Here is a 12,222-nt window from a genome sequence, read left to right on the forward strand (position 1 = left end):
TGTGGCAATTATGATTTTGTTTAACAGATTTGATGGACATTTTAAAGCAATTCAATAAATTCAGTACCATTTTGGCTTCAGTTTTTCAACAGCTGAATTTTGAATTTCCTGAATCTTCCAGGAAAAGAATTAGCTTTGTTGAAAAAGGCAGTTGTTGACTTAGCAAAGTTTTCAGCTGCAAAAGTTATCAGAGGCTGTTTTTCCGAGAAGTTTCAGCAAGTCAGAAGGTAAGCAAGCTGGAACTGGCGAATATTTGAATGGCAATTTCTTAGGAAACACCCAGACTGTAGACTACACTGGAAATTTCAAAAACATTTTAAACAATGTCAGTGACAAATCATTTAAGAACTTTTGTCAAGAAAACTATGTCCATGAAGTCAAGACGGGTTAAGTTTGACATGAAGATTTGACTGTTTCTTCTGTACTGCTAGTAACTGTTGTCAATATTATAGGACGGGGTTTGCTTTGTTAGTTTGTCTGAAATTAGAAAATTGGCAGGCCTCTTGTATGGGGAGGAAGCCACCTAGTGATTGTACAGCAACATCACGGGTTGCAGGATAAATCTGGAAATAGAGGCACCTGCTTTTAGGGCGAAGAGCGAGATACCGCTTTTAGCTAGATTGCTAAGGCTGCACTTTAATTAAATAATTTCACTTCCATTTCCATTTAGTTCAAATATTATTAACATGGCTGGTCTTGAATTATGAATTTCATAATATTGTCTTCTGTCACATTAAAATTACAACTTTTGGAGAACGTAGGTAGCTCTAGAATTTTAGTTTGCATTAAAATATCAGCTTATGGGTTAATCCAATGTGAGTGAAATGAGACCCTCTTAATTCTATTCTTAAACTGCCCTTGAATATTGGTTTGATTGGGATTGTAGTCATAATATTCATGCCTAATTAAGAGTAAAATACAGTTGAAGCTATTTTATATTAAAAATGGATGCATCATGCATCTACTGTGGAAAAAGCTGTCTTTGAACTTTGTATCAATTAGCTTGCTATAATCATGTGCTCATTCAAAAAATGTGCAACTTTTAGAAGGGGACATATTCCCCTATTACCTTCCTCCAAAGGTCATGCCACATATATGATCTGGAGCCTTCAGGCTGCCCTGCCCAGTCTGGGAACATAGAAAATAAAGTGAGGGGAAGTTTGTTCACATTATGTTGAATGTGAACATATTTATTTTCAGCTAGTCTATTCATCTTTGGAGGTTTAAAATGTCTACTGTAGTAAACCAAATTTCCTAAATATATAATTTAGAGGGATTTTGGCCTGCTCCTAATCTATGGACAAATAGATTGAAATTACTTTTCCTACTGGAATACCCTAATATAAGTTTTATGGCACTTATATTTGTGTGTGTATATATATCTTGTACAAAAAATGATTTATTTCACAATAGGTTGACTAAATGATGAATAAATTGTCTTTCATATTCCTGACACCAGTAATGGAAGGATTTGATTGAAAGGATACACCAAATATTATAAATAGACTGATTTTCAGAGAAATATTTCAATAGTATGAATTTCAAGGAGGAAAATACTTCGAAAAGCTTGAGAAAACTTTACTGAAATCAACACACAAAGGTTTGCTTGATTATTTTAATTTGCTTTAAAAGAAACAAGTGCAAAATAAAAGGAAGACAAAAAAGATTTACAGTTATTACAAGTATTTTGAACAAAATTATTTAGTTATATATTTGCTAAAGAAACCGTCCATCTTTAATCTTTTTTTGGGGGTTTCATGTTTTGTCTTCTCCATGGAGTAATTTGAACAGACTCCTTAAATCTTTAATATTTTAAGAATTGAATCTCAGACATTATCATGGACAATAATTGTCAGGGTTAAATAAAAATATACAATTAAGTAAAAGGAATGCAGGCCAGTTGGACAAATTTTCATTCTGTTGGATTCTGAATGACAATCAGGAAATAGTCCTTATCTGCAAAAATATAAAGCAATTATGTTTCAGTATTTGGTTATGAGTTACTGTTCACTCATAATAACTCTTTTGTGTCATGTTACACTATTTCAACTGCTTTGTAGAGAGAGATTATGAGCCTTCCTGGCATTATTGAGAGTATATTATCCTACTGTCTCTGTGTATGGTTCTCGAGCTGCACAGTGGCAGAGAAAAAGGCAATTCAGAGGGTGATTAAGATGGCCCAAAACATCATTGGCTGCTCACTCCCCTCTTTGGAAGAACGGTATAGGAATAAATGCAAGAGGAAGATATTTAATATATTGAATGACTCCTCTCATCCGGGACATCAGCTCTTTGAACTATTACCATCAAGAAGGAGATTCAGGGTATTAAGAACAAGGACGACTAGATTTAAGAACAGTTTTTATCCAAGTGCAGTTTTGAGTTTGAATGCAGGGTCATAAGATTTTTGTGGAATTTAATGGCTGAGAGTAATGGGGTATTTACATTTTTAAATTGTATAGAGATTATTGTATGGTCTGTTGTGTTTAATTTTATTTTTCTTTCAATGGTGTTGTCCAGTTTTACTTGTGGAAGAGCACCTCATTCCGTTGCACCCGCTTGCGAGTGTAATGACAAATAAATTCTTATGTCTTATGTCTTATCAGTTACAAAGAAATTTGGTTAGTGGCACATGCTGAAAATAACTTCTTCATGAAGTTTTGCAAATATAGTACATATAGTCCTTGAATTATCACTATAATGGAGCCTGCCTATCCCGGTATTAAGTGGTTGATTTTATGACCAGTTTTCTGTGGGTCATTGAGCAAATATAGCAGTGATAAAGTGAATGCCATGGTTGTTAAGTGAACCAATGATTCACAATAGGTACAGATTTGATAAAAACTGGAAATGTTGATGTTCAGCAAAACTTTCATTAAACATGGTTGTGTGATTGCAGGATCCTGCAAATAGACACGAATGCCACCAGATTGCCCAATGCCCAAAGGTCAGTCATGGGACCATAGCGGGAGAGTCAACAATTGGAACTTTGAATCCAAAGTAGATCCATCATAAATTTTAATAGTCACTAAGCAACTGGTTGTAAGTTGGGGACTACCTGTACTAGTTGGAAAAAAAATACTGGACAAAGAAGATTATAAATACATACACATTCCTCACGTGATTTCCTTCTTGGAAGCACAGTTATACAAAATACAGAAAGGGAATACGATGTAGTAACCCAAAGAAATAAAGGCACAAGAAAAAGCTGAACATAAAGAAACATGTGAAGTCAATAAACTGCATATAAAATCAATTCAAATATTATAAACATTAGAGTTGTTAAACCAGATCAGGCCAAAAGCCATCTACTGGATCATTGTTTCTTAAAATAAAACATAGTTAGGCTTCACTGATTTCTGGAAAGATCATTTAGAAGAGCAGCCCCCAACCTTTCCGGCTCTGAGGACCAGTTGTAGGGGAGAAGAGCATGGTTCTGTACAAGCACACATGCAGCTCCTTTTGTACAAGCAGAGGGCACACAGGCCAGTTGCTCGTGTAAATGGAGGTGCATGTGTGTGCACTCGCCTGCTGCACATGCAAGTGGAGCTGTGTGCATGCGCACACTTGCCCATCACTACTGTGGAAGGTCTGTGACAATTCACCAAGGCAAACTCACCATGACCAACTTGCCACAGCCAACTCACCACAGCAATCTCACCACAGGACAACTTGCTGGGAGATAAGAGTTACACTAATATTTAAAAAATGGTGGAATAGAATCATTTAAAAACGATGCAAAAGGAGGAACAGAATAAAATGTGAATGGCAAAAATTAAAATATTTTAAACTTATTTTAAATAATTAAATAGAATTGTTACATTGTCCCTCAGCAAGTTGGCTGTGATGAGTTGGCTGTGATGAGTTGGCCCTGGTGAGTTGGCCACAGCAACTTGGCTGTGGCAAGTTGTCTCATTTCCTTCCATGGACCAGTTCTGAATGGATGACAGACCTGGGGTTGAGGACCCCTGATTTAGAACCCATTCTGAATCTTTTAAAGAAAAACTGTGGTACAGAGATAGATTGCCTATTGCTGTTACATTTGGCGACAACTCTATCAGAGGCTCTAAAAGAGCTTTGTTCCCCTTTTAATTTTACCTGGTGCAACCATAATCTCATTTTTCTTGGAGCGAATCCGCAGGAATGTAAGATCGTTCTGGGGATCAATGTCTCTGACAGTGCCCCTTGCCTTCATTATTAAGTTGTGCATCAAGCCTGCATACTGTACTGTGGAGGAGTTGTCCAAGGTGCTTTTGATGGGGATACCTGTGGAATGCAAGAGGACTCTCTGGATAAATTATTTAAGACATTACTTGATCAGAAAATCTGGAGATCTCCATTTTTTACTGAACAGTTTTGATATAAAATCCTATTACTTCATACGACAGTTTTATCTCAACAATTAGGAATCCGCACAGAATTCCTGTTCTGTATTTTTCTTACACAATCCTCTGAGATCCTTTATGACTTCTCAAAGTATCATAAGCCTGACGGTGGGGTGATTTTCATTGAATGAACATTGCTGGGAAAAGGAACAACTGGTGTTGCATCTCTTCTATTTCTATACTATCAGCTTGACTGTGGCAACCGTTTTATAGTCTCTTCCATCCTAATGAATAGCAACAACCTTCTATCTGAAGTTTAGAAAGATCTTTTTTTAACTGATGCATGATTCACTTCAATCATCCTGTGTCATGAAGATGAGTTTTTAAATTTGGTTCATTAGATTTGCAGGCCGCCCAACGCCCAGATGACTCTTTGCAGCTTAGCATCCAAGGATGTAAGACATGATACATTGCACTTGTCATATGTCAATTTTGGGCTTGACAGCACTATTTTTAGTACTATTTAACCAGAATCTCTTTATATGTTACTAAGATTTAGATCACTCTTACAAAACTAATGGGATGGTTTTTACTTTGGTTGCTGATTTGTTTTCTTAACTTCTATTCAGCTCCGTGTTTTACAAATATGACAGCGTTCTAAAATTAGCAGTCAACCGTCCTTTGCACACATTGGCTAACATGGCTCAATGTAGACTGAATTTTTATGGAGATGGAGATGTTTTCTCTTTCAGCCTCAACTAAATCTGACCTTTAAAAAAGTGAAAGGCAGAACAAAATTACACTACATTATACAAGTTCTGTTTGAAGAAATCAGAAATATCTTGAATTTCTAAAATAAGCTTTTAAGTTAAGATGTTTAAAGTTCCAATCTATCAGTACTTTGCTTGTTATTGTTGTAAAGGAAGTGACATTTAGCTAGCAGGCATGTAGATCTTTCATTTCAGATTCAGTATCCATCTCTTTAGTAAAGATGGATTGATAAATTGCCTTGTTATACTAATGAAAGTCAACCCATACATTTCAATCCAGACTTATCACAGAGGGAGAAAGGATGGTTAACTCTTTTCCTAAATTGGAACTGCTCCTACAAGCTCCATAAGGATAGCATATAGCCAGACATGCATTTATAGCTGGGGTGAGGTACGGCTGGAGCAAGACATTATACAGTGAAGGAAATTCACTGTTGTGCACCTTGGGGTAGGAACTCTTATCTTTATTTTTTATTATTATTTGCTTGGAATTGAAGTTACAGTAATTTAGGGAGTTATTTAATGAATCTGCGGTTTTGCTCTCAGTCATTATATTTCTCACACTATAAATCCAAGGCTGCAAAATCTTAGTAAATTTTATAAAATAGAAGGCCTTTAGAGGAAGAGTTCTAAAATAAAGAATCGACCTTGCAAAGTTCTACAAACAGCATACACTTGAATAGCTTCTTGGCTATTTTGAAAAGATCCTGAAGAGTTAGATGTTCCAGATTCCTATATATTTCTGGATTAATACATACTTATTAAGTGTATCTTAATCAAATAATTTATTTGGGTTATATGCTCTTGATTTAATGGAAGCCCATCTTATTTTACAGTTATAGGTATTTTATATTGTGCTTCTTTCATAATATGAATTTATATACTCCACTGATTTTAAAATGCTACTTTATAACTATATTGAGGCGACTCTGTTTCAAAAGACTTCAATAAATGTTTTAAAACAATTTTAAATCAGAAAGTTTATCAGAATTTCTAAAAGATACTAAATTAATTCACACTAATAATCAGAGGTAGCACAATCTCAAATTATTGTCAAAGCTTTTGATACAGTGAGATTCACCTCCTTCCTAACAGCCGTGTAATTTCAGCCTTGGTTTCATAATGCATGCCTGAGTCCCCATGTGATTCTTAATCCCAAACAACACTGCTTATGTGCTACCAAAGGGCAGATTCCATTCCCATCAATTTAGCTGCCACAGTACCTTCTGAATTCACAATAATGATCCCTTGGACTCCCTTTTGACTCTGAATTCGCTTCAATGTTTCCTCTACCTCAGCCTGGAAGGGGGAAAAATTAACAGCTTGAAATATGCAATTTTGTTTCTGGATCACACTCTGTGCTAAGGTATCTAGATACAGGAGGAGCATAAAAGGATTCAAAGAGACACTTCTAAAAGCACAGCTATTTTGGGAACAGCTGTATCAATGCCTACTTTTCTTAAACCCATAATTTTCCTCCTATCATTTTGAAATAAGCCTTGGATGCCAGACATTTGTTTCCTGTAATTTTCTAGTAGTTTTTTTTATTGCACTCAAAGCTTCACACCACATAGGATATGTATAGTGGTAAAATCTTGCTTGTTCAGTTTCCCTCTCATAGTATAAGGGTCTTTTCACACACAATCTTCTATATGAGGATAATTTATATCTGAGAAAGGATTTGCAGGATTCATCTTTGAAAATGCAATGCAAATATTTAAATACTGATTTGAACACATAATTGCAAAGTCTCTCTCTCTCTCACACACATACACACACACATAGCTCAGGGTTGAAGGTTGGGTTCTTGATGTTCTCTGAGACTAGGTATCATCATCACTGTTTGAGTTCCCCAAGCATGGAGGATGCTAGCCTGGTAATGAAACATCTGCAGAAAAACCACCAACTTCAAGAACCCAGCTTGGAGACAAAATGGAAGTAGCAAGAACATTGGGTGAAGTAAAAGGTAGTGCCTTTAATTCTTTATATTTACAAAAATTAAAGCTAAAATAATCAAACATATACTTTGAACTTCAAGAAAGCAAATTTAGATTCAGAGCAAATGATAAATCCCATAAAAGGTTAGAAGAATTACTTTTCAAAAAAGAAAGTAGCAACATAATTGCCCACAATTCCAATGAAGTAAAAAGGAAGAAGCAACTTATGTGACTATTTCCCCTCCCCCCCAAAAAACCCAAACAATTAAATAATGGAAACCAGTATAGTATAATCTTTCTGATTAGTAATAGTGTGACGATTTGTTTAGTTGGAAACACTATTCTATAGATGTTGAGCACAATTCATTCTCACTGAAATCTTTTGAGTTTTAGTGTTTCTCACAGAAATATTTGAAGAGAGCTACTTCTGCAAACATAAATTATATCCTCAATTATGTCAATGAATTTCTTATTTTTTTATTAGCAATATTGATATGATAACAAGAGTCAGCATACTGTACTGATTTTAAGACAAACTAATAAAGCAACCATTCTTGGAGAACTGTACATAGATCTGGTTGCTTTTTAGCAACAGGGGCCTGTAGTGTGGAAGTTGCTATTGTAGAAAAAAATCACAAAACTGATCAAAGGGGTGGTTTGTTGAGCAAGACACACAAGTTTGTGTCACAAGCTACAGTTGAATTAAAAGAACATATGTAAGGTCCAAATGTACAGCCCATATTATGATTCAGCATAATGGCCAGATTCACACAACACAATAACAGCTGGACTTATCCAACATTCAAAACCACCAAGCACCTCCAACCACATTTTATATTGGCATAATCACAAGATGAATGAATGAATTCTTTATTGGCCAAGTGTGATTAGACACACAAGGAATTTGTCTTGGTGCATATGCTCTCAGTGTACATAAAAAAATACATTTGTCAAGGAACATAAGGTACAACACTTAATATAGTTAGGGTACAAATAGGCAATCAAATCATATTAGGCAACAGTCAATATAAATAAGGATACAAGCAACAAAGTTACAGTCATACAGTCACAAGTGGGAGGGGATGGGTGATAAGGAGTGATGAGAAAATTAATAGTAATAGTGCAGACTTTGTAAATAGTTGAACGGTGTTGAGGGAATTATTTGTTTAGCAGAGTGATGGCTTTGGGGGGGGGACTGTTGTGTCTAGCTGTTCTGGTTTGCAGTGCTCTATAGTGTCATTTTGAGGATAGGAGTTGAAACAGTTTATGTACAGGATGTGAGGGGTCTGTAAATATTTTCAGAATTCAGCTGTCAAAAGATGATCAGTGCATATTACACAGAGTACCAGTTCCTACATGACAGCTGGAGATTATAAATATATGGATAGATGCATGGAGGGAGAGTTGGAGGGAGATTGAGGGAGGGAGGGAGGGAGGGTGAGAGAGAGAGATCCATCACAGCTGCTCTTTCGGGACACAATGCACCACGAACAGGCCAGTAGCATCTCTGTTTCTTCGGGTACTGTGCAAAACCAGCCCTAGCCTCAATTTACAGCATAAACCGGAAAACTGGGTTATGAAAATCATAGTTAACTTAAACTTATTGGGTTAAGAAAGCCAGAAATGAAAAGGCCCGCTAAAAGGCATATTTCAGAAGACATGAAAGCGTATCCTGTGCAAAGCAACGGCAAGACACACCTTGCCTCGCCTCACCCCACGAGACTCTGGGCTGAGGAATCGAGAAGCAAAGGGTGACAGCTGCGTCCCACGGGGGAGGTGAGGGGATGGGATCCTCAGCCTTCCTTTGGTCATCCCATCGTATTCCGGAAAGGCTCCGCCCGGGTCTCGACCCGCAACCAATCCGTCACTCCAGCCCCACTCAGAATTTTAAAGGGCGAAGCAAAGGCGGTGAACTACACCGATGCACCGACCGCCCCCGCCCTTTCTTACCATGTTTGCAGGAGAGGAAGCAATTGGGGGCTTTCTCCTTAAGCCAAGGATCGTCAGCTGCTTTCGCAGCCGAGCCCCTGAAAGGTTTGTGCGCCTGCGCGCGCCATTCTCGGGCTGTTTTAGGGCTGAGACCTAATTCGGCCAATCGTCGCAGGTGGGAGGCGGGTTCTGAAGGGTAGGGATCAGGAAATATTTCCTAGCCCCCACCCTTTGTATCGAAAGGTTCACAAGGGGAAGGCCGTCGTTTGAAACGCACGCCGCAAAAGTAGCATTGAAGGTTGGTTTAGGCGTGCTGGCTGTGAAACAGGGCAAAGCCTGGTATAGAAGAAGGAGACAGCAAAACGATAAATGCAGAAATAAAGAGATGCATCAATGGAGTTTTTGAATCAGAGCCAGGTTCAAAGTCTCGGGAGCGAAGCTGAATGGCTTTGAGGCAGAATGGCTTGTTGCGTTGAGAAACTACAATGAGGACGCCTCTCCGTCAGTCGAGGGAAAGATATATTGGGAGATCCAATCGGAGTCTGTCACCGAGACCAGGGGTTTATTCCTCTAAGCTTTCGGACCCGACCTGGAGCCCAACCTAAGGGAATGTGACAACTTTTAAGATGTATGGACTTCAACTCCCAGAATTCCACAGTCGGCAGAGTTGAAGTTCACGTTATTTTTATTTTATTTGTCAAGCAAGTGTTAGATAACAGGTATAAGTATAAACGTGGTTATGAATACATGAAATGGATACGAATTTTTTAAAAAAGAAAAACAATAGGACAGGGACGGTAGGCACGTTGGTGTGCTTATGCATGCCCCCTACAGACCTCTTAGGAAAGGGGTGGGGTCAATAGTAGACAGTCTAAGGTTAAAGTTTTGGGGGTTTGGGGAAGAAACTACAGAGTCAGGTAGAGTATTCCAGACATTGACCTCTCTGTTGCTGAAGTTGTATTTCTTGCAGTCAAGTTTGGTGCGGTTTACTTTGAGTTTGTATCTATTATGTGCTCTTGTATTGTTGTGGTTGAAGCTGAAGTATTTATTGATAGGTAGGACATTGCCAATTTGAAAACCACTGGGGGGGGAAATAGAAGATATGCATTACTGGAGGTTGTTCTGTGGAAGTGGCCTTTTGCCCTCTATGGATTCAGAGACAGTTTTCATGATGGATGCATTATAAATGATGGGAGTCCCAATGAGCTTTTTATTTTCCTTTATTTTCATGTCCAGTAGCTCCTTAGTTCAGCTATAGACTTTGTGAAGTACTTCTCTATTCAGAAGGTCCCATCTATAGAATCTGTAGGATCTATCTCAATGCAGAATCCACTAGAGCAGGGGTCTCCAACCTTGGCCACTTTAAGACTTGTGGACTTCAACTCCCAGAGTTCCTCAGCCAGCAAAGCTGGGTCGTCTGTGACACACAGAACATAAAATAGGGTTGGAAAGGACCAGGAAGGTCTTCTAGTCCAACCCTCTGCTCAAGCAGGAGAACCTATACCATTCGACAAATGGCTATCCAGTCTCTTCTTGAAACCCTTCAGTGTTACAGCACCTTCAACTTCCAGAGATAAGTGTTTCCGTTGATTAACTGTTCTGTCAGGAAACTTCTCCATAGTTCTAGTTTGGATCTCTCTTTAATAATCTTCTACTCATAACTTCTTGTCCTGCACTCAAAGAGGTTTGGAGAGTAGGTCAACTCCTTTTCTGTGACAGCCCCTTATATATTGGAAGATCACTCCTAGCCCTTCTCTTTGTTAGACTAGGCATACCTAGTTTGAGGGGTAGGATGCTACTGGTTCTGTCCGGCTCTATAGAACCAGTAGCTCTGAAGAGCAGCAGACACCGAATCGGTTCTGTGTCTGCTGCTGTTTGGCCCACCTGCCTGCCCGGGGTCTTACCTGACCTTTATTTCCTGCTTTTTCAACCTCAGCTGCTTTGCGTGGCACAGCTGAGGTTGAAAAAACAGGAAAAAAGTGCTTTTTCAAACGCTGCGCACCTGCGTGCAGTGCTTATAAGCTGTCCGGGTGGCACAGCTTTAGGTGTATTATACGCATGCATAATCAAAATGTAACCACTGAACCGGAAGTAACACTGGTTGAATCCCATCCCTGCCTAGTTCCCTTAATCATTTTTCATAAACCATTTGGTTTACCTCCAGACCCCTTAACTTTGTTGCTCTTCTCTACACTCTTTCCATGATCTCAACATCTTTTTTTTTTTTTTTGTATCATGGTGACCAGAATTGGATGTAGCGTTCCAAGTATGGCCTTACCAGTACAGTATAAAAGTAGTACTATCACTTCTCATGATCTTGAAACCAACCCTCTGTTAATGCAACCTCAGACTTCATTAGCTTTTTTGACAGCGCCAGCAAACTGCTGGCTCCTACTTAAGTGGCGGTCTACAAGGTCACTTTGATCCCTCTCACAAATTGCTACTGTTGCCAGATACCACCTATTCTATACCTTTTGGAAGATCTCTGGTGAAGAACTCACCACTTCAAGTCTCCTGTCACTCATCTTTTACGTAGACTGAATATGCACAGAACCTTTTATCACTCCTTTTAGTGTTTGGTTACAGTCCTCCCCTGGATGTACTCATTTGTCACTTTTTGAACAGTAGAGAAACTTTCGGGATGAAAAAGTCACAACATGCAAGAAATGAGACTATAATATTTTTAAACCTTCATAGAAGTTTGGCTTGAGCAATTTTTATTATTACAATTACCTGAGTATCTGAATGCATACTTTGACAATAATTTAACAATGGGCTTTTTACAACCCAGTGCTTCTGATCTCTCATGATTCTGGGAAAGAAATGTGCAACAGTTTCTCCTCACAATAAGAGCTGAAGATACTAAATGAATTCAATGTAAGCTTCAACTTGTTTGAATTCTGTTGGAGAATGTGTTATTGTGATCTGGTACAGTGGTCACCAACTGATGGGCCATGGTCCACTGGTGGACCACGAGAAAATTTTGGTGGGCCACACAGAAATGTCCCCCCCAAAGCAATTAATCCAGGCTGCATGGGAACTGCCCACATGGCCCGCCCACCCGTTAGCCCCCACCCTTCGGCCAAGTGCAAACCTTCCCTTGAGTAGAGCCATGCGAGCTAGAACTGGAAGGCAAGACCAACAGTGGGGGAGGTAAATCTGCCCTGGGGTGGCTTGCTGACGGTGGAAAAGTCGGTCCCATATTCCAGAGCTGCAGTAGTCACAAGACTGGTCCTTTGGTCATCCAGGAGCAGCTCTGGA

General features: G+C 38.8%; 1 protein-coding gene across 1 annotated transcript; it reads right to left on the bottom strand.

The window, feature by feature from the left end:
- Positions 1-1,601: 1,601 nt before the first annotated feature.
- On the bottom strand, positions 1,602-9,062 carry DYNLRB1 (dynein light chain roadblock-type 1). The gene is made up of 4 exons (XM_087929139.1): positions 8,731-9,062; positions 6,319-6,394; positions 4,099-4,266; positions 1,602-1,956 (listed from the first exon to the last, which is right to left on the bottom strand). The coding sequence occupies exons 1-4, from the start codon at positions 8,842-8,844 to the stop codon at positions 1,913-1,915; spliced, it is 402 nt and encodes a 133-aa protein (XP_087785265.1). The 5' UTR covers positions 8,845-9,062; the 3' UTR covers positions 1,602-1,912.
- Between the last annotated feature and the right edge of the window lie 3,160 nt (positions 9,063-12,222).

Source organism: Pseudonaja textilis, chromosome 3, assembly GCF_049901715.1.
Source record: "Pseudonaja textilis isolate UNSWEBS1 chromosome 3, rPseTex1.2, whole genome shotgun sequence".
Lineage (NCBI taxonomy): Eukaryota > Metazoa > Chordata > Lepidosauria > Squamata > Elapidae > Pseudonaja > Pseudonaja textilis.

What these genes read in the sequence shown, in the direction of transcription:
- DYNLRB1 (XM_087929139.1), bottom strand. Translation starts at nt 8,844, where the DNA reads ATGACCAAAGGAAGGCTGAGGATCCCATCCCCTCACCTCCCCCGTGGG. An exon ending in GTGGGGTGAGGCGAGGCAAG is followed by an intron (nt 6,395 to 8,730) that starts GTGTGTCTTGCC and finishes TCCCCCTTCCAG; the next exon opens with GCTGAGGTAGAGGAAACATT. An exon ending in TGAGATTATGGTTGCACCAG is followed by an intron (nt 1,957 to 4,098) that starts GTAAAATTAAAA and finishes ATATTTTTGCAG; the next exon opens with ATAAGGACTATTTCCTGATT.